Source organism: Pipra filicauda, unplaced genomic scaffold (assembly GCF_003945595.2).
Source record: "Pipra filicauda isolate LSUMZ 115617 unplaced genomic scaffold, ASM394559v2 scaffold212_size3012638_pilon, whole genome shotgun sequence".
Classification (NCBI taxonomy): domain Eukaryota; kingdom Metazoa; phylum Chordata; class Aves; order Passeriformes; family Pipridae; genus Pipra; species Pipra filicauda.
Genome location: NW_024104324.1, coordinates 2,038,652 through 2,061,359, shown reverse-complemented (window position 1 = coordinate 2,061,359; position 22,708 = coordinate 2,038,652). Strand labels below are relative to the sequence as shown.

Sequence of the window (22,708 nt, the reverse complement as noted above, 5' to 3'; positions counted from 1 at the left end):
TAATTGCGGAAGCCAGTAAGAGGGGCTAAGAACTGTAAGCCTTGGGACATTCAGCACCATATGTAAGCCATGTGGCCTGAACAAATGCTACATGAGAAGCAAATTGCATCTCCAGGCAGCTTATTTCAGGAAGGTAAGGCCTTTGCAATCCATCCTGTTCACAACCCTTTACTGAGAAAAATACGTGTACAATGTACGGGTGAAAACCTGCCCTAGAGTAAGAACTCACTCTCAGCTAATTCACGCTGATACAAACACCACTAGGTACAGGAACTGACTGCAAGTGCTGTAAACACAGGCACATAAATATCAACCAATTTGTGTTTTCTGACTGACACATATTAGGTACTTCACTACACACACACACACACACCAAGCTGGGTTTCTGGCTTCCGGTTTTCAGCACTTGACTACTTTATTTTCTGATTTCTCTGTATTATCGTCACCTTTAGCTACTCTAACAATCACAGAACTATTTATTCTGATAAATTAGCCAGCTGAAGGCCAGCTAACAGAAAGAAGACACCACATTTACTCTGCTGATATTGGGTTTACTTTGCAATAGGGACTGCAGCTTGTTGTAGAGATGATTTCTTTCAGTAACAAAGTTGGTGGCCTTGAAAAAAAAGAGAATTTTCTTGGAAGGCACATTCTGCTTCAAGTTTCACGTTGCTGACAGTTCCTGTTTCCTCTGACAATATTTATGACTATCTGAGTAGGTTTCAGCATGTTTTTGGGTGACTTTAGAAGAGCTGCAGGAACCTATTCAGAACCTGTGCTCTTGCATAGCAATTATGGAGCACCATGTTTCCACTGAAGTACCAGTTTTATACCAAACCTACCTGTAAAGAGATCATATTGACCTTCCCCCATTTCAGAGCTGGCTGCTATACACAGGGACATTCAACACCCAGTCTGACTGGCAAACAGGTAATTTTGGACAACTGACCCTTACTGGCTCACTCTGGGAGCAATCTGAAGTCTACCTGGAAGGGGGTTATAAGGTACCTTGTTTCAGTACTTGAAAGGCACTGGACATCAAAACAAGGACCAGCTACATCAGATGATTAAAGTCAACACTTAAAAGGGTAGGAAGAGAGGTCAAAAACAGTTTCAATTAAGGTTTTAGAAGATAATAATAAAAAGTAAAACCAAAGAAGTTCGATACAGACTTTTATCTACATTTTTATTACAGTGAGATGAACAAAATAAGTGAATCGAGTAAAATGTAATGAACATTGCCTGATAACATTCTTAGACATTTCACATGTACTTTTGACAACTGCCTTCTTCTAAATGCCTCTGGGACATGAATTGTAATTACAACAGATGTAGGAATTCACCAAGGCTCTTCTGAGAAACAGTGTCATTTCAGAAGCATGTTGGTATGAATTCATCAGAGTACTTGAAAACAGTGCTTGCTCTGTAAACAAATACTAAATAGTTTTGCTATCACTTTCCTTTCTAGAACTTTCGAAACAGATTTTAATTGTTGTTATAAAATTAATCCATCTGCTTAGACTAGAGTACTGTTTCTCCTACAGCATATTTTCCTTTCCTGAATAACTAAATTAATTCTTAGTTAATGAAATAAATCTTGCAGGACAAATCTGCATATAATATTTTAAACAAGAAATTTGCATTATGAGTTCATAAAAGCCCTTTTAAATGCAATTTAAGTCTTATCGTTTATATATGGCTTAAAGACAACAAAGAATAGACTGCAAGAATAGGAAGGTCATCATCAAAGTCTAAAGTAAAGAGTTAGCTTATTTAATACTGGATTTAAGAAGCTATTTTTTTCCCTAAGAATTGCTCCACTACTTTTAAAAAATAAATTCTTTTTCTACTGGTTGTTAAGCCCTTGCTGGCATTGAGATGATTTGCGTGTGAGTTATAAAGACAGTCTCTGTGAACCATTTTCATTAATACATTAAAGTCAATGGCATTAGTGATGCCAGCTCACACAAACTGTAAAGAAAAAGACAAAAGCTAAGCCTTGCTATTTTCAGCACAAGTTTGAGACTCATGCAATAGGACTACATTTGCCTTCCACTTCTGTCTTTCCTTGGTTCCTTGCACAAACATAAATGAACAGGTTTACTTCATGTACACCTTGGCACTTCCATGTCAGCAAGGCAGGGTCACGCTGCAGAGGGTGTGTGCTGTGTGACAGAACCGCTGCTGGGGGGAAGGCAGTGGCACCAGCTCCGGGCAGCACAAACACCCAGCACGTTCTCAGGTACTAACAGACTGATCCAAGGGCTACTGAAGTCAGTGAAGTCAGTGACAAGTCTCATCCTTGAAACGTCTCCCTCAATTCAAGTGTAATCAGCTGCCTTCAAAGATCTGCAGTGAAATTAGAAGCTGCTTGTTTTTAGTTTTATTTTTTTTTTAGGAATACTACAGTCAATTTATGTTCACTATACTCCACCACAGAGAATCTTTTAAGTTGAAATCTTTGACATCTCATTCAAGTGCCTTCCTTGTATTTTTAAATGATTTACAAATACCGCACACCAATACCCACGCGTTATCTGCATTAAATAAAAATACCCTTGATTAGACTATTTCTGGGCTAGGAACTTTCTGTTCTATATAAATATAAGACAGATCTAACATTGCATTCAGCACCGAATATATCAAAACAAGCTAATAATTGGAAATTTTCTTCCATAAGTAGTACCAAAGAGATTTAAGTTCTTTTGAAGAAAGGATATAATTAAATATTACTTGAGGTATTTTAACAAAGTATATTTTCTCACTGCAATACATCCTAAAATAATTATCCCTAGTTTAAACAAGCTCGTGCAGTAAAAGAGGACAGTACAAGAAGTATCCCTGTGTCCAGTGTCACTTAATTTTCAAAGCATGATTTAACACTTGGTATTTATAACTAGACACTAAAATTTGCACTTCTATACTATCTTCCACCTGAGAATATGAAGGAACTTTGCAACCTCATGATAACCTCCTCTCTCCAGAGGCACTCAGATCAGTAAACAGCAGCAGAAACAAAAGTAAAGTGAGATTTCTGCAACTTGCCCAAGATCAAACAGGAAGATAACAGCAGAACAAGACTGATATTCTTTCTCCTGTGTTCAACTCACAGATGTCCATTCTTTCTGTATTGATCCCACTTTGTAACACTAACTAGCTTTTTGCGTGCAGCATGTTCCCAGTAGCCCAAAAGAACATGCAGTCTAGTAAACCAAGGTACACAGTACAAAAGAAAATGGAGCTACTACTTATTGGTTTGAGATATGACCTCTTACTAACATATTTAAAACAATTTCCAAGTTAGCCTTTATCATCAAATGGAAATTTTATTTATATTTTCAACATGAAATACATTTAAATACAATGCTGTGCTGACATACATGCTTTTCTGCAAGACTGATCCATTGTCTTGTATATTCTGAATTTAAATAGGTACAATTTTAAACTTTTTCTGTACTTTGCTGTTCATGATAATTAACTCATTGAAAGCACTATTTATAACACTGATTACAGGCTGTACATAACTAGAGGGTCATGACATACAACAGAAGACAACAATTACTTGGTTTTGCATTATCAAGTGCTAAATTACATACACACTTCTTCAAAATTCAAAGGCTAGCTTCCGTGGAGTCATGAATTGCTTCACAACTTCATCTGTGACCTGCTTCCTTCTTTCTTGATGAGCTGCTATCAAGGGCTGCATTGTTTCAATAAGTACCTTCTTCAGCTCCCCTGTGAGCAATTCCCCACTGGTGTAGGCCTGTCAAGAAAGTGTTGGTGGCTAAACGTGGTGCTACTCACAAAAAGACTCAGTGACCAGTATTTCTTTAAAAGCCTCATACCAGCAAATACAGATTTGGATGTCTTAAAAATAAGCACATGCCTTAGAAGATTATGTGGTATCACTCTGAAGATGCAGCTTGTAAAATTGCTTGTTGCCTTTGAAAAGATTAAGGCAGCTGGGCATTTTCCTAAGTTATTATACGGACTGAATAAGCTTCTTTCACAAGTTTAACTCGGAAATCCTGTAATTACTTGCAGGAAACTGCTTATTTTCCTCCCCAGAATCCCAGTTCAAATAAACAGTCACTCTGAGCTGTTTTTTGCAATGAGAGGTACAAATTCTTATATTTTTTTTCTCATTACATTTGGGTAAGAGATTAGATGTGATTGAAATATCCTTTTTACAGCAAAGACACTCAGAATCTATGTTCACACCAACAGTCATATTCACAGCTGGGAATTCATTCCATTGCTCTGATACTGAAATGCTTTAGCTAGAAGCACAGACTAAGAGCTAGAAACCACGGCTGAGGCAGTTCAACTACAATTTGAAATGACAATAAACACGATAATCTTACATCCCCATGTCATCAAGTAATTTGTAACACCTATTCAAGGTGCTACTCAGCAACAGTAAAATATGTTAACCAGAATTAACTGAATTGCAATTTCACTGGTGTGTTTTTGGGCCTGAAAGCTTCCTCTGGTGCCTCAACTGAAACTGCTCAACTAACGCCACTAAAATCAGCGAGTTCATGTTTTCTAATCAGGTTCTGAGGCACCACTGCAGTGAGCTGCAAGCTGTGGGCCAGGCTTTGTGCTCTGCAGCTCTCAACTTTGTTGCTGCTGTTCCCAGCAGGAGAAAGCCCATAAACCAGTGTGACATGGGTGCTATCTACTGCCTTCTAGAGAACACACATCACCTAGTATTGGTGATGAAGAGAAGTGAAATGTCTTGCTATCAACCCTGGGGACAGAAGTCTGCCAGATAGGTTTCAGGAAAATGCAACTTATATGAAGCAGTTTTTTCTTGGGATCAATGAATCAATTCCTCAGAGCTATTACATTTCCTGTGATGATAAGAAAAAATAACAAACCAGCAAGCTTTAGACATGAGCTTTTCTAGTTTTGCTGAGTGCCTTGCAATATGGAACAGGCAGAGTGCATTATACAATTAAGTGAAAACTTATCCTAAGGTGGCCTAACTTGAAAGGTAGGGAAGATATTGTCCTACACAGTGTTGGAGATGCTTATGAAAATACTAGTGTTTTTTTTTTTTTTAAGAAGAGATAGATTGACCTGTGAGAAAGAACATTGCAAAGAAACAAATACTAATATTGACACTTGCGAGGGATAGAGAGAACAAGAATAACACCAGAACTACCTTCCTAGAGAAGGTTCACAGGAGGACTCAGTCACAGCTTTGTTGAGGGCTGAGGTTACAGCTTCGTCCTCACAGTAGGGAATGAACAACACTATCTTCAATTTGGCTACTTACCTGCTTCAGTTGTTCGAGCCTGTCATCATCTTCCAGGAAGAATGTCAGGTACATAAAAGACACATCAACGTCACAGTTCCCTCCGTACTTCCTGTGCTCCTCAATAGTATCTCTGCCTCCAGAGAAGGCATGCTTGTTAATCTGAAACAATATGATGATGCTATGGTATAATTTCTATTAAATTCTGGATTACTTTACTGTAAACAGAGGTGTATCATGATCCTCCAGATTCTGTATTAAGGACTAACTGAAGGGTGAGTGGGACAAGATAATGCAGAGCCTCAGGACTGAAAAAAGGAGACCATCAGAACCCATCAGGGAAAAATGGCTACACACATATACCTCAGACTGAATAATCAGTACAAAAATGAAGTGAAAATTAAAAATAATCCACTCAAGATTCAGTCTAAAAAGTTTTAAGTCCCTTTCACTGAAGCTGTTGTCTGTTGGACAGAATTTGTGCTCGCAGGAAATGTACTTCATGTAAGAAAAGATATTTACTTCACCAAGAAATTAATTTTGAAAGGATGAAGGAGGCATGGAAAATTCTGAAGAAATCCTAGAGAGAACCTAATCTCCTCTTTTGCTATAAAAGGAAAGCAAGAGAAAGCAAAGATTACAAAACTCTGTCTAGAATGCCTAAAATCAGACCAATGCCCTATTGCTCAGCCTAAAAATGGAATACTTGCTGACATCCTGCCTCTCTTTTTAAGCAGTTTCCTATAGGCAGATGAACTGTACTGGTGAACAGATGTACTTGCTAATCCCATCCTCGGTAAATTCGGAGGACATCAGCCTATTTTATACATTTATACATAAGTAGAATTCTGAGGATGCTAATCTTCCTACGAATTCAAAGAGAATAAATTACTTAGAGGAGGGAAAAAAGTATTTTTTGAACATATGCTGAGCTTTCATTTGGTTCTTGCATCTTTTGAGATAGCATAATCAACCTGCCAAGAAACACATTTGCATACGAAGTAGATTTTGTTTTTAGTTCTGGTATCTAGGAGCTGCTATATATTTACAATTTATGAATATTCCTACTATCTGTGTGACTGTCTAGTGATTTTTTGCACTTTTTTGAATCTCTCTAAACAACCATGTTACAGATGATGTCTTGTGGCAACAAATTACAATCAAAAATGATGCACTGATGAATATTTTAAGAAAGTGAACTGCTATCTGCCACACTACATCTATTCTTATGTTGTAGGACAGCCTGAATAGCTGTCTCAGCATCTATAAAACTAAGTTTTTACATACTGTTCTGAATTGACCTCTCTCCTTAGTAGATTTTAAGTCTGTATGAACTTTTTTCAATGTTCCTCATCGCTACAGTTTTTCCTCTCCATCAGGTGAAGGCACATTGTTGTTTTACACAAAATGTTTCTTATATTATTTCAAGTTCATTTTTTTTAACATATTCTGCCACCTACTAATTGACTGAGGGTTTCAATGAGTTACCTACAGTACTTCACTGATTTTTTTGCACGGAATTTCCCTGAATGCTTGAAGACATCTACAGATGTAGAATCTAAATAGCACTTTCTAGGAAAACGAACAAGTAATTGAGCTGTAATTTGCTGATAGGTGGAATAAGAATAGTTTATTAAAATGCTGCCATTCATCTCCTTGGATTACCCAGAAGCTTCTCAGCCTTTCCCAATATATAGTAATTTTTCATCTTATATTACCTGTAAGTTCTGAACTTCATTACTTAGCAATGTACTAGTAACCTGAAAAACGCTGCACGCAGTAAATTTTTTTTATGCAGCAGTACCACCCTCTTTTCAACCTTCATCCATGACCAGAAGTCACCTTTCATACTCTATTTTTTTATTTATTGCCCGAAACAATATTTGGTCTTTCACTCAAGCTCTATTTCCATAAAGACTCATTTCTCATGGGCTTCAGAGGCTGAAATAAATCTCAGTTTGTCCTTCATTACTCAACAGTTTTCATCATGTTCACGATTTTTCTTTATACCTTTTATAATCTAAGTAGCTAGGATTATTTTGTTATTTTTTCAAGTAGTTTAAAGACAGTAGAATTAGGACTTATGAACTGGACATGAAGCATCTTGGATCTCTTATCAATATTATCATTAACCATGTATTCTATATTCTGAAATTACAGCTTTTTTTTTAAAGCAACTCTGTAACTGTGCAAATAAACTGGAATTATTATAATCTTATAATCCAAACACATGAAGAACAACAATTCTTCAAAACAGTACTGTTTAATCAGTTTCTACCAAAGAGAAGGAATCATTATAGATGGCTGTAGAAGAATCTGACCTATACACAGGTTTGTCAACCATAAAAGAACTAATCCAAGCCTCCCCAGAAGAAACTACATATATATCTTTTCTTCTTGTTTTGACAGTTATTTCATGTCTGGGTATCATGTCTATAAATCCTCTCCCAAAGACTGATTTTCCTTTTCTTTAAATACCAAAACACAGATGAATCTTTTACAAACTAATCCTCTGACATCAGATAAGAGGGATCTTCCTTTGAACTAGAAAAGGCACTAGGAATACACTCAGATAGGAGAAAATATCCCTTTTAAAACTCAATTCAACATAATATTTATTTGTGAATTGGCAGAAGTAGATTCCCAAGCAGCAGGAAAGGTCTGACCTGTGTTGGAACTGACACTGTACAAGGTTTGGTGCTCCCAGCATGGAGAGGAAGTCAAGAGAAAGAGCTGTTTATTAGGTTTACATTATGGCCTGTTAGATTTCAAAACTATGGCAACATAATATTTATATTAAGAGCAGGAGTCTCCACAGCTCTTATTCTTACACCACTGCTCTTCAGACACCAGAAAAACAAACATAATGTTTGTACTGTCAGACTAGCTGGCAAGGCAAAAGATCATATTTGATAGTCTAGCTAAATTTACATAACTTGGCCAATTCCTGAAGATGCTTTGCCATGAAATGTATGGGAAAAAGGATTCAGATATGTTCAAATAAAACACTAAAAAAATTGCTGTAACCGTGAGGACCACTGAAGGTAATGTCAGACAACTGGCAAGGACATCAAGGGAGTGTCAGGTAGAGAGAGCATTGTCTTTAGGAGCTGTAGGTCAAAATCTGCAGCACTTGTTTTGGATGAAACTGAAGACTATTTATATTTATACAGTACCTAGAGACATGGTTTAGTGGTGGACTTGGCACTGTTAGGTTTATGGTTGAACCTAAATGATTCTATGACCACCACTCCTTTTTGTTATAAAGCATTGTGCTATCAGGTTTTGCAGGTCCTTACCTTTGTCTTGATTTGTTTGGGTGTATCAGTGAGGAAGATGGAGGAGTTTGGGTCGCTAGCACTCATTTTGGTCTGGGCTCCTTGTAAGGCTGGGAAGAAGACTGAGTGAAGTAAGGCTGGTTTAGGCTGCCCAATTCTAGGTGCTACATCCCGTGTCATTCTAAAATAAGGATCCTAAAACAATAAAAGCATAGAATAAAGTTGAAAAATATACTTTGAAAACTGATTAGTGCTGACTCGTTCATGCCTTAAGAGGTGACGCCAAAAAACCAAAAACTGACCAAGACATGAAATGTTTCAGAATCTACTTCCAATCCAGAGGAACAAAAAACAAAATTCCTTTTTTTCTTTTCCATAGTTTTGCTGTACACTCTGATTCCCTCAAGTAATAGGCATATTTACAAAGTTTTACATGAATTCAAATAGTTGTGGAAGCTATGCTAGTATGCCTGGAGATGGATGCAGACTAAGATGGAAGCTTCCCCCCAAAGCATTTTAATAACCAGTAGAGAATCTGAACTAAATCAGTGATGAAGCTGGCAGTGCTATACTCTGTCACAGTGATGTGACTTAAATCAACTGTGATATTACCACATAATATTGTGGCTGGTGAATATGCTTACACCATCTTCCAGTGACTGTCCCTGTGACTAACATAGCTAAAGAGTCAGACAGTGCAGGATTTGACTCCTAGAAACAGTACTTACTTAAAGTAAAGACTCTATTACTGTCATTTGTGTCTGATGTTCTTCCAGCTCCCCAGATCTTCCAGATCTGAATTGTTAGGGTTTTGCAGCCTTTCTGGCAAACTATTTCAATGCTTCCTTATTCTTACTGAGAGAAGGTTTTTCCCCATGGTTCAACAGAAATCTGTTATGCTGCCAGTTGAGCTCATTTCATCTTGTCCTAGCTACCATGGAGATGGACAAAAGTTTCTTCCTAACACCATGTTAGTATGCTTTTGCATAGATGTTACTGTCTTTGCTTTCATAGATGTCAGCTCAGTGTGAATTGAGTAGAGATCAAGAGAGATCCAAGAGCGGCAAAAAGTAGTAATGCATGAATACACAATTGTTGGGTTAAGCCTTCGTCTTCTCATCTTTTAGATCTTCCAGTTTCTATCCCAGAAAGGTGCTTGCAGGAATGTTTTACAGATGCTTTGAGATATCACCAGGAAGCTTCAATGGTACATGACAAAACCAAATTCATGAAAACCTAATCAAGTAATATGGTTTTCTTACCTGATCGATAGCACAGGGGATAAGACACTGAATGCTCTCCTTGCCATTGAAGATCTGTGGAAATGATGAACTGAAGGATGGGGCAGCTTGAATAGCAGGAAAGCTGATCTTACCTAGAAAACAGCATGTTTGGAAAAGCTAATCAGCCAACATAAGCTGTGATAAATACAGAGAGGTTTTTGAAATATGTAAAATGCACAAGTGAACCATCTGTATACTCACTTGAAGACCAAGATCTATCTCTATCAAGCAATGTTGCCTTATATGAGGAAACTTTCTCCTCTTTACCTTTTGTGATGTCAACAAACCTTCAACTGACATAGAAACCAATGACAAAAGGCAAGATGTGACCACAAAGATTTCAGAAATAGTTCATCACTGCATACTCTCTTCATCATTGAACTATCTACCCTTTCCACAAATACAATTGACTATATCATCACTCAGACCTGCTTTTTTTTCCCTCTTTGTGAGAGAATGGTTAGAGTCACTTATCAGGCAAGCTTCCCTCTAAGACCTTAGAATCATTGCTATATTCACACTGGACTCAGGAAGCATCTCAGATGTGTCTAGTTTTCTTTTTTATACAGTGCTTAATCACAGAATGGCCAATATCCTTCCCTGAACAAAATCCTGTCAGAAGAGAGAGCAAATAGCAGACTTTGCAAACATGTAATGAAGTCATTATCACAATACCAACTTTTATGAGAACTGTTAAAACAAGTAGAAATCTCATCCTTGGTTACAGGGAAGGCTGAAAAGCTGTCACTGGCATAACTACTGAACAAAAATGATGTTAGTGCTCAGGAACACCAAGAATTTAATGACATCTTTACATAGAATCTTTTTTTTTTTTTGCCAATGTGACAGAAATCTGTAATTGTAGTGAAGTAAATGGAAGACAGCAGTTACCCAGCACCTTGATAATTAGGCTTTTCAGTGCTCCCTAACACTTTTTCCTCTATGTATATGCCTGTATGTATTAATGAAACCTTTTCTGAAAATCTGGCATAGAAATTTCTAGGAGACATAACTGACTACAGCTGCAGTCACTGTAACAAAAACCAAAAAAGAAAAAGTAGCTCTCTATTTCAAACCCTTCAACATCAGTGTTTTGTACTTTGCTGTTACTAAGGCCAAAAAGGTAAATATCATGCTAGAAATTTCACTGTAAAGATTTTCTATTCTGAAGGAACCACAATAATATAGAATCAGAATCAGCCTAGAAACATGATCTTGCTTTTCCTGCCTCTTTCATGAATGCAGTACTAATCTCCTTAAACTATTACTTAAAATAGCTCCATCAAAAGTGAAAGTAAGCATTGCTTCTTGTAACTCATTTGATTTCCTACCAATGCAATCACTGTCTGTAAAGCCAAAGATTCCTTTCACTTGGTTAAAGGTAACATGCTTCTGAACCTTGACAATGTTTTTGTAGAATCCAGGACTTGTCCTATGGAAAAAAAAAAAGTGGAAAAATAAAATGAGAAGAGCAAAAAAGTGGATGTAGAAACTTTGACTACAAAAGATGAGAATGTCAAAAAACCTGCAGGATTAAATCTCAGTTTCAGACTTTTCGTGGCCCATTAAGATAATAATTAGAGAATTTTTTACAAACAGGAATTTTAACCCTTGAAAGTTTTAATTTGCTCTTTCCTTTCCCCAGCATTTACTACAAATATTTTTTTCATGAGTAACTGTCTAAATCCAGAAATATTTAGATTTGGAAATGGTGCCAAAATGCCTCACAGAGCCTGAAGTTTACTTATGCTTCTCTGTGAACTCAGGGAACTTAAAGAGATCATGTCTTCTGTGTTGCTTGGTATCCTCAGTGTGTATCCCATACAGGACACTGCTGCTGCCTGAAGGAATGGTAGCTCAAATCTTCCAGATTCTAATTTTCTACAGGATAAGTTCCCTGGTTGGACTTTCTCTGTCACTAAACACAGCAGCAGCATTTCCAAATCAAAAGTAGCTCCGCAACTTCTTCCTTTTTAACTTCTGTTGAGGAGCTGAAGGAAAAGAAACAGCAGTTCTCACCTGCCCTCCTTCAGCCACTGAGTCAAGTGTTAAAGCAACTTTGCTAAGACAGGAAACTCAGGGGGGTGAAAAGACGCCAAACTGCTTTGTAGGCTCCACGTTCTGGTGCTGTACATCACACAGCTTGTCTCTAAAACATATATTCTCTCATCCAAGTCTTTAAGGAAGCTCATCACCCACATGGAAGAGCAAAGCCCACAGATTCAGTTCTGAACTCTGCCATAAAATTTCTTCCTTCTGAGATGGCAGTTTTCAATAACAATTTATTTTTCTTAAGTCTTCTTTAAACTTTACTGAATGATCTTTCATGCTGTATTATTAAAATAATTGACCACAACAAGTCGTTGCAATGCCTTCTGTTAATGCAGATAAAGTGTAAATGCACCTGAAGGATTTTGATGCCATCTTAAAAAAAAAAACAACCAAACAACAATCTGGAAGTTTCTTGGTGGTTTAGGTATTTTCACTTTAACTGGTTTAATATATTTTTCATAATTTAAGCACTGCACACACAAATATTTGTTCATATGTTATTCAGGAGAATGACAACAGTACGTATAAAAAGTTAAGACAGCAGAAAAAATAATATGTTTCTATTTTAAGTGTCATAACACTTGCCTTGAAGCTTTCAAATTTAGACACATTTATTAAAACATTGCCGGCTGTCAGAGTCGGAGAGAAAATCCAGACATCTTTTTTTTCATTACAACGCCCTAAAGAAATTTATACTTACCCTAAATAGTCTAAATCTGAAAATATAAACGTTTTATTGATGTCAAAACCACAAGCGATGATGTCTTTTGCATTTTCTTTAGCATATTCATATGCTTTCTCAACTGTCATGTCCTTCCAAAGGTATTTCTCATCATCAGTTAACTGTATAACTAAGGGAACATCAAATACTTCTTGCAGCCACCTGATAGAAGAAGAGAGATGTTATCTCAAAATAAGTTAATATGAAGATGTAAGTCACACAAACGTTTTTATATATTTAAACAAAAAATACATGAAGAGATCTGATTCTCTTTCCTTTGTATGCATATGCAATTATGTTTATGTGAGCAGATGAAACATTTTTATAGAGATTATAATGACATTTTACCTGGAAAAAAGCCTCGCACTTATTGTTTCCTGTACATATGACAGCAGTCACCAGTTGTCATGGAACCAAAATTCAAAAAGGCTTTAGCTTTTTGAGCCCCATGTCTCTGTGTCCTGCTGCTGCAGGCACCACACACATTACAGAGTAATGTTACTACATTACAGAGGAATGTTACTGAGTCTCATCACCATCTTGTTTTTAAGAACAACAAAAATTCTAAGGAGTGCCACGGGGCTAAGGGAACAAGGAAAAGGGTTGTATGGTGATGCAGGGATTATGATCACTTTAGTGAAAAAGTAAGACTGAATTGAGTTCATTAATATTCACCTCACATAATCAGATCTCCTTGCAATGTATCCTTTTGGCAGTTTCCTAAAACATGTTCAATGTTTCCTTCAGAAAAAAATGCTTTGATTAATATAAACGGTAGAAATGGCTTACTTTGTGAACATAAATGGGATAAGATGACCAACATGCATTGCCTGAGAGGATGGCCCTCTGCCTGTATAGAGGTAAAAGGACTTCTTATTTTCATAAGCATCGAGTATTTGGTCCATATCTCTAAAGAAGGAACAGAGAAAACACGATACAACTGTTTAGGAAGAAACATCCACAGCAAAAAGCTTCTACTCAAAATCTGAGTGCTTTCAAAGCCAAACAATTTTATAAATAAAATACAGTATGTTGAGTGTCCTAGAAATAAAGTTCAAGTTTCCTCATTTTTAATTTCAGAAAAGCATTGTCTCCTTTAGTCCCCACGGGGAAAAAAAAACCCCTCAAAGAAAAATTAAATTAAAAATTAAAATTTAATGTTGGAAATTAAAATGAAAATTGCGCAACTTTTAAAGTTACTTCATTGGATAATAACCTCTAAGGCCTAGTAAAACAGCTAGGAATCATTTCCCAGATAGGTTCAAACAACCAGCTTGGCTGACCTCTGGTGGAGGCTGTGCCCCAAATCAAGCTCATGCACTTACCTGAAATATGTTACCTGCCACAGGCCAAAATTTTAATACAAGAAAAACTTACCTGTGAGAAAAAAAGATTCCTCTACGTAGAAAGTGGTGAGGTTTTTGCCCAGTAGCTCTTTCTATTCGATTGATCAGATCCGTGTCGATTTTACTGCTGCCAAATCGAACTATAACCATAAAGTGTTAAAAAAAAATAAAAATAAGCACAGCATCGCTACAGATTTTGGATTACCAATGGCATACCAATGCAGGTTAAGTTAAAAACAAATCTTCTTCAAATCTTCTCAGGTAAAATGGCTAGATTTTCCTGACTCTTGCCTGAAGTCCCAACAGACATCTCCAGTACTAACTCTATGCTAGGAGGCCCAGTCCATTCACATGTAATATTGCTCCATCCATGAATTATTACAATTGTAATCTCCTTGCAGCAGAAGTATTGATATTCCAAGCAAAAAAACATGCTAAAGAAACACATTTAGGTCAATAACTTGGCCTCTCTAAGCCATAGGATGAAAATGCCTTTGAGGCTCTGAATATTTTTCTCTTGATGTCTAAATTTTCTGCTCAGACCACACGGTCTTTCACTTGCCAACCCCAAACCCTTCTGCAAACTCAATTCTTCTTTAATATGTATATGATTACAGACACTGGTCCCCTCAAGAACCTTGCAAAGGTAGTGCATAATGCTCTTCATGGCAATCAAGTAAGACTTACAACTTGGTGGTTAAGGAAAGGCTGTGATAGAGTGAAATAGCAGTATTTTTCCGATTCTCAATAGGTTTTGATGGTGCCCAGGATGCTGTTGAGCTTTCTAGGCTGCAAGTGCACAGCGCCAGGTCACGTCCAGCTCTTCATCTACCAACACCCTCAAATCCTTTTCCTCAGGACTGCTCTCAATTCATTCTTTACCCAGTCTGTATTTGTGCTTGGGATTGCCCCAACTCAGGTGCAAGGGCCTTACACGTGGCTGCATTGAACCTCATAAGGTTCACATGGACCCACTTCTCAAAATTGTCCAGCACCCTCTGGATGGCATGCTGCCCCTCAGGTGTGTCAACCATACCACTCATCATGGTGTCTACAGCATTATGCAATGGGAAACTAGTTCCTGCTTACAGCTTTTCATTCACTCCAGGTGAGTCAAGCAGGATATCATAAAAGGGAAGCACTGGCTCATCCATGGAGCCATTAAAATAAATGTCACTAAAAAAAATAAATGTTGATACACGATTCAGCAAAGACAACTTTAATCCCTATGTTTTTTGAGTGTTAACATATCTGCTTCTCCTAAGTAAGCCTTAATTACTGAATGAAGTTCTTCCTATCAAATAAAATGTGTTACAAAATGGAAAAAATAATTATAATCTGGATGAATGCTAAAGAGAGACCAAATGAGCATGAAAATGTTTGATTCAGCACAATAGCAACTGTGCTAAGAGGTTAATCTTACAGAAACAGAAAACATGAGAATATCCCAGATTAACTGGGACTAGGCATCCTAGAAATCTTTGCATACTGTTGTAAAGGGTGATTAAATGCTCTCTGATATATAGAACATTCAACTGGAAATGCCTAAATAATTTTATTAAACATTCCCAGATTGCACAACTTCCTTTTCTTTGCCCATCTTCATCTTTCCTGTTAAGAAAACGGGTAGTTTTTCCTGACCTATTTCGTCCTATTTGAACGTTCAAAACATTTTAGGCTCTCTATTCACAAAGAATCTGCCTTCCTAAATAGCTTTATGAAGGCAGCAACTCCTTCACTTCGCTAAGTGGCCAGGCTAGCATTCTACTCTCAAAAATTTCCAACACATCACTTAGAAGAAGCAAAATGACTCATCTACCAAATTCACCAAATTAGCAAAAAATGAGTAAAAACCCTTTAGGTTAACCCACCACTCTAGGGAATATCAAAATACATACACACATATACACAGCTAAAAAAGGGCATGAACTGATTTACAGTGAAGTCACGATGGCCATTTGCAGGATGATCGTGAGATTGTGCCAACACAAGTATTCTACTCTTCTTCCTTTTCTAAAAGACTCAGAACCCTTCTCCCAAGAAAACAAATCCCCTTCTCTGTAACTCCTATGCACGTAGCAAGATGATGACAGATCTTGCCCACTTCTAGATTCTAATAATTATATTTTTTTATCTCTCTCCCACTAACCTATATTTTTCTTTGCGCACTTCTCCCTTTCCAACTTTTTCTTTCTCCTGTTACCTTCTGCAGACTAAGCCAACACGCACATACATTTGATGTGATCTTACAATAAACATCAGTTAAAGGAATGCTGACACAAGCAACTGTGCTTCCAAAAGCAAATATATGGTTACTGCCACATAAGGGTGTATGCTCTGTTGTCAGAAACAAGCTACTAAGCAGACCTCAGCAATGTACACCTGAGGTACTAAATGTGAATTGAAAACTGATAATAATAAAAAAAAAGGAAAAATAGAAAAAATAATGAATAGCTCTCTCACTTGTTTCTATGCTAGACTCAAACAAGCTATTAAAACAGCAAACTGTAAAACCAATGAGGAAATTAACTAAACCTCTTTTTCTTAAATTACAAAACTTTGCAAGTTTTGTAACACTCCTGTCTAAAACATTTTCCATTACACTGCGTGTTTTTGAATGAGCTGCAACTCCTCCATTCCAGCCAGCACTTGGCTGCATGCTAGTGTGTCTTCTGAAGAAGTCATTATACTTAATAAACTTCTGCATTAGTTTTGGATCATTCCTGCATTCCCTAATTCACAAGGGATATGAAGAGATGGCAGAAAGAATCCTACAGCCTGGCTAAAATGATCTAGGCTCTAGCTCTTCTGTATCACAGCCACTGAAGATGCAGATACTCAGTCACAGTGTCTTCATTAACACAACTTCTAATAACAGTCCTTATGCCAAAAATCCAACTGCAAGTAAAACATTATTTTGAACTCGAAAGTTCTTTACAAAGTTTTTAAGTCCTTCATAGGAAATCCCCACCTAGGACATTTTCATCTTCTACAGCAAATTCTTCAGACATGGGAATGCTAAGATTAGACATAAATTAAATGTTACCTATGATGGTATTGATCAGGATGTGTTATGATGCCTTGCTGTTTCTGTGGTCATTAGGATCACTTTACATAAATTCCTTAGTAGCAGTGAAGGAAGAGTTATACCTATGAGCTTGTCATAATCCACGCCTTTAGCGTTTGACGTCTGCACATTCCAGGGATCTACCAAATCCTCATCCTCTTCTTTAGTTGTACCATTGTTTATTAATACAAGATCTTTTGGAGGCAAGCCTGCCTGATAATCTTGTCCTGTTGTTGTTTTATATGACAGTTTTAATGATAATAGCATCCTTACTGCTGCATCAATTTCATCCTGAATAAAGGAAAAAAAAACCTGCTTACCATACTTAAAATAGACAATTATATTAATATCTTAACCTTCCAAAATCCTGCATCCATGCTTTGACTTGAATTGCATCACTCACAAACTCTAAGTCTTTATTTAAATGTTTTCATCTTAACATTTTAAGCATAAACTTGTAAGATATTTAAATAAAATATAAATTATTATCTAATTTACTTTACAATGTTTTTAGTGGTTCACCTGGAAATAATTTATTCATTACAATTCATTGACAGATTTGAAGACAAACTCGAACAAAAAGTTATGATTATGACCCTTCTAATATAAAGGTACTGTAAAATCTCATGCAAGCAATAAACAGAGCAACACTTTATTCGACTCCCACTTTTCAAGGTTTACTCCCTCAGGCAATAACACTAAGAGAGCCTGTATTAAAACTGAGCTCTCTTTGCCAACACAGTGAGGACAGAATAAGGAACTTAAAAGTAATGGCAAATTACTAAACTTAAGGGAGATTAACCAGAGACTGTCAGTGCAGTTACAGGAAGACATATTTGCTGATGCTTACAATAATGCTTGGAGAAAAAGATTTGCATGAAGCATCTAAAACCAGGGAAGAATGGAAGTAATATAAATTTACTTGGATCCTGTCACATAGCATGGCAACTGGCTGAAGCAGACTTCTAAGCCTATATTCTTACTAGAAGAGTAAAAACTTTGCTCTTGCTCGTGACTACCTTGCTCCAGGGTATGCCACAGTTCACGAAACGGACATAAATAATTTTTAACATGAATTTTTCTTATCACAGTGCAAAATAGATCTCAGAACAATCATATTCTTCAACACTCAAAGACAGACCTAACCTGAAAAAGAATAGGTTCAAAACATGAAATTGAAAATACCTTTGGTGCTTTTCCTGCTTTCAATGCTCTGACTTTCTCTCCTTGTTCAGTTACTCTTTCAAACAGCTGAAGAGGACTCAGAGACTTCAAATCACAGTTCAGACTATCAGCCATTGTGCCAGACTGCACAAAGATCTGTTTAGTTACAACTAAATTTATCCAATTCTTTGGCTCGTAGATTCAAAACAGCAGCAACAACAAGGAGAACTGTAGGGCAAAAAGCATTGTGTTTTATTCTTTTGTGTAAGTCTTGAAGATTAGATGAGCAGAATAAGAATATAAACACTATACTGACCCCATACCAAATTCTATTCACATCGTATTGATAAATGTGGAGATATTAACACAATGAGCTTCAGTTTCATACAGAAATGGACTAACAGGAGTGACAAATAAATTTAGAGATCACTGTTCATGTTGTTTGTCTACATATTTAACACTAGAACACCTTTTCAAAGTCAAATTCCTGGCAAAAGAAAAAGTAATTGAATATATGTACGATCCAGAGCAACCCAGAACAATTGGTAGAGGTTATCTGATTCCTGATTAGTTAATGTTCCTGCACTGATACCCTGTCAAATTCTGAATGATGAGACTTTTATAGCTATGATACAGAATTTTGTCTTAGTATATGTAATAGAGTACTTCAGCCCAAAGAAGGATATACAAGAGAAAAGCTTAGTCATCTTCTTTATGGCCTTCCTGCACAGGTTACAAACACACTGATGATAAGTGAGAAATGCTGCTTTCTAAAGAATCCTTGGGTCAGTAATAGGCTGTAAATTTGCAGAACTATGTGTTTCTCAGAAACACTCAGGAAAAATAATAGGAGAAGGCTTAAAATGAGGTGTTGGATGAGACTAATAACACAGCAGTCCTCCTATGTCCAACATATTCCTTGATCACTGCAGCTTCCTACCACAGAGCATGCCCATGCCTCCATAAACAGGCTTCTCTCCCAGACAAACAACTATAATGTTCTATATATTAACAATAACATCATCTGAAAGTTTCTTAGCAGTCTATTAGTGATCAGTGACTGTGACTTTGCAGAACTACAACTGCATAGTTTACAGTAGACTAACACTGTAAAGTAATGCCGTTAAAATGTTAGATAAGCATAGTTTCTATTACCAAATGCATTAAAATTATTTTCACTCTACAGCAGAAAAATCTTGGTCTTTAGCTTATCAGTTATCTTCTAAAATGTTATAAATAAACTGCTGTACTTTATTTTAAAGAATACATTGAACACCTCTTAGTAATTAGCAAGTCAGGAAACCCCTGTAACATGGATTGCATTGAATTACCTTATACCTTACTACATATACCTCCCAGAAAGGTGTCACAGCAATTAATGGTATCGCAGCAATTTCTCCCTCTGATTTTTCTAAAATTACAAATTGTCTTCATATAACCTCTGAACAAAGCCCAGAGTTTTATTTATGTCTAACAACTCCAGTGAACCTGTTATCAACCTGCCACATGTGAACACTCATTTCAACTGCAGAGGCGTAATTCTTTATTTTAAAAATCCTTATTTTCAAAAGTTATTCATGCTCAGCAGATCTCTATACAAAATAATGAGGTCTTTAGAACCATATAGGTTCTGAATATTCTTTTGGTAAAAATTCAAGCATCGTGCTGCTTAAATATTGAGAACTGAGGACAAACAAGCATTAACTTGAAACGGGAAGGGAGTTTTTATGGTTGTGGTTAGAGTGAGCTTGTCATATTTACATAGAAGAAAATTAGCGTTAAGAATATGTAAGGAGGACACCATCTGTCAGAAAAATAACACTGTAAGTGGAACTGCAACTATCTCCAATCCATTCAGGAAGAACATACCACGGTAACAAGGTACACAGGGAAGCATCATAAAACCTGTGGCTGTTAAAATGAGGTAACAGGAAAAAAAAAGAAACAGAAGCCTGTAATAGTTGCTTTAGCTGTTCCACAGTATTTCAAAGCCTTCCTTCTACAAAATAATCAGCCTAATCACAACCTTGGTTATATTTACACAGCATATATTTAAACTGCCACTGTAAAAAGCCCTTCAGCTGCCTAGTAAACTTAGGAAGGTCAATTTGGTAACTTGCTGGTTACCAAAACACACCTATGATTAAGGCTTTGTTTGTCAGTCAGTTGCAATATTCCCATATTTCAGCTTCAGCTGAATACCCTGAGAAAACTGAGAAGTGTATACATCCACTTGCTAATGTGATTTACTTAGTCTATTAACTCTGATGCCATATTTAGATTACATAATTGACTAAAATAAGACTAATGTGTCACCAGTAATACTTAAATTTTTAACCTAATCTCAATCCCTTCAAGCTTGACTTTTTGCAGTTTGACAGTGTAATTAAAAAAAACTAATTTGAAGCAGATCAAACAATTCTTTGATGCATTCCTACAGTTTAATAACTTTTTCTATTTGGATATAAGTGCTTTCCATTTTTTCATAGGGACAAGATATTTAAGTGGAAAAGAAAGTGTAGAATAAACACATATTAGAAAATGTTTAGGAAGATTAACACACGCCCTTTCTGTACAAACATGCCAGTTATAGTTACTTCAAATTTTAAAAAATAGAAAATATATAAAAAAGAATTTTCTTTGGCGTAGAACAGATTGTGATTTGGTGTTTTAACTTAATCCCTGAAAGGACACTGCTACTGATAGATTGCTTTCACTCAGAAAGGCTGAAATGACAGCTGAGACCGAGTACATATACTGGAAAGTATTAACCAGAAAGAACCCTTTAAAATGTTTGGAACATTATGGATTTAAGATGAGCAAAGAATCTCAAATGAAGATGCATTTTCATCAGGAAGTAACAAAAGTAATCTAGTTGCTGCAAGAAGATACGAAGATATTATGACTATAAAACACAAACATATTGACTGCTATATAAAAGTTATCTCTATTTACCTCAGTACTGTCCCTATTCAAGCCAGGAATTCAGTAATGTGCACTACAGGTCTTTATCTTTTGAAATTCATAAATGCAACTGTGAATCATTTAAAAGAAATGTTTGGATATCCAGCATTTTATCAGGAATTTTTTCCTCACTTTCCTATTGATATTATGAAAACCAAAAGTCCCGGACACATCAGATACCATGGGCAAACAGATCTGGAGTAAAAAAATGGTGCATGGGAATTTGAGAATGGGCTATTAGGATATTTGGGACCAGGATCCAAAATGAACTTAAAAGCCTCAGTTTCATGGTGTGAACTTGAAAGCCAAGATTTGTGTGCCTTGTCTACCTATGCAATGCAGGTAATCTGTAACAGGTACGGCTCCTATGACCGTTTCAGAACATTAAACCGTTGTGAGACAAAACTCAAAAATAATCCTTGGCAAAGTTATCAGAAAAATGCTCTCTGTCCCACCGGATGACCATCACAGACCTACGATCATTTTTACTGTTTGCAACCTGATTTGGTAAGTTAGAGACCCGAGAATTAAAGAGCAGGGTTTCATGTTATGTTAAGAAGAGCTCTTTCATGACAAACATCCTATGAAGGTACATCAAGACTTCCAAAAACAACAGTAACACAGTAGTCCACAAAAAGCTTTCATAAGCAAATGAAAGAATGTGGAAGTAAGTCTAACAGCACTTACGTTCCTGGAAACTGTTTTGCCTCCTGCAAATAAAACAGAAAAGTGAAATTAAAGTAGGTAGTATCCACACAGAAACACACCTTGAGAAGTACTCCAACACAGGCTGCATTTTATAGAAGACCTACCTTCCCAGTCATGACAGACACCAATGAAAATATGAAACTACAATGAAAGAGTGTAAGATGATTCCCCAAGATGACAAGAGGACCACTCAACCATTGTCAGCTGAAGAAAGTCCACTGTGAATCTTTACTATACACCAGCTGTTATGAGCAAAGCTGCTGTCTAGCAACGGGTCTGCACCAAATCACCCAGCACGCCAGCGTTCCCTGAGCCCTGCAGTATTCCCCGCCACACCCTGCCCGGCCAGGGCCAGCTCTGCCCTTCTCGCGGTGGGAGGCATTTTCCTGCGGCCTGGACATCTCACCCTGTCCTTCCCTTCCCAGGGCATTTTGTCCTGACGCGTTGGCGATGTAGTCCCGGAGGCCGCAGGGAGTAGAGGAAAAGCCCTCCAGCCCATCCACGCCTCGCACAAGGAGGGAGGGAACGTGCCCAGCAGAGACCTCTCGCGCCCAGCGCCTCGCACCGCTCACGGGGGCGGCAACGACTGCCCAGCCAGCCCCCCTCCCGCTCGCGAGGGTCCCTCCCCGCGGCCCCATCCCATTATATCCCATTCCCTCCCGTCCCTCCTCACCCTCTGCTCCTCGCTCTCCACCATTGCATCACCCCCACGCCGGCACGACTACCACGCCTCCCGGCTGGGAAACACATCCCCCCGGAACCATTGCCTCCCACAGCCCTCCGTCCTCCTCCAGCCCCCAGCCCAAGGAAGGGCTCTCCCCGCCGCTCGCAGCGGTGGAAGAAGGGCTCCTGCGCGCTCAGT

At 37.4% G+C, this 22,708-nt stretch overlaps 1 protein-coding gene across 2 annotated transcripts; it reads right to left on the bottom strand.

Moving 5' to 3' along the window:
* Positions 1-1,163: 1,163 nt before the first annotated feature.
* WARS1 (tryptophanyl-tRNA synthetase 1) lies at positions 1,164-22,574 on the bottom strand. Of its 2 annotated transcripts, none has more exons than XM_027730810.2 (12): positions 22,520-22,574; positions 21,826-21,848; positions 18,196-18,402; positions 17,094-17,301; positions 13,975-14,083; positions 13,387-13,506; positions 12,577-12,759; positions 11,156-11,256; positions 9,804-9,916; positions 8,563-8,736; positions 5,285-5,425; positions 1,164-3,763 (listed from the first exon to the last, which is right to left on the bottom strand). In XM_027730810.2, the coding sequence occupies exons 3-12, from the start codon at positions 18,307-18,309 to the stop codon at positions 3,605-3,607; spliced, it is 1,422 nt and encodes a 473-aa protein (XP_027586611.1). In that variant the 5' UTR covers positions 18,310-18,402; positions 21,826-21,848; positions 22,520-22,574; the 3' UTR covers positions 1,164-3,604. The 2 variants fall into 2 exon arrangements, with proteins under 2 accessions (XP_027586611.1, XP_039237037.1); XM_039381103.1 differs by lacking the exon at positions 22,520-22,574 and adding an exon at positions 22,253-22,360.
* Between the last annotated feature and the right edge of the window lie 134 nt (positions 22,575-22,708).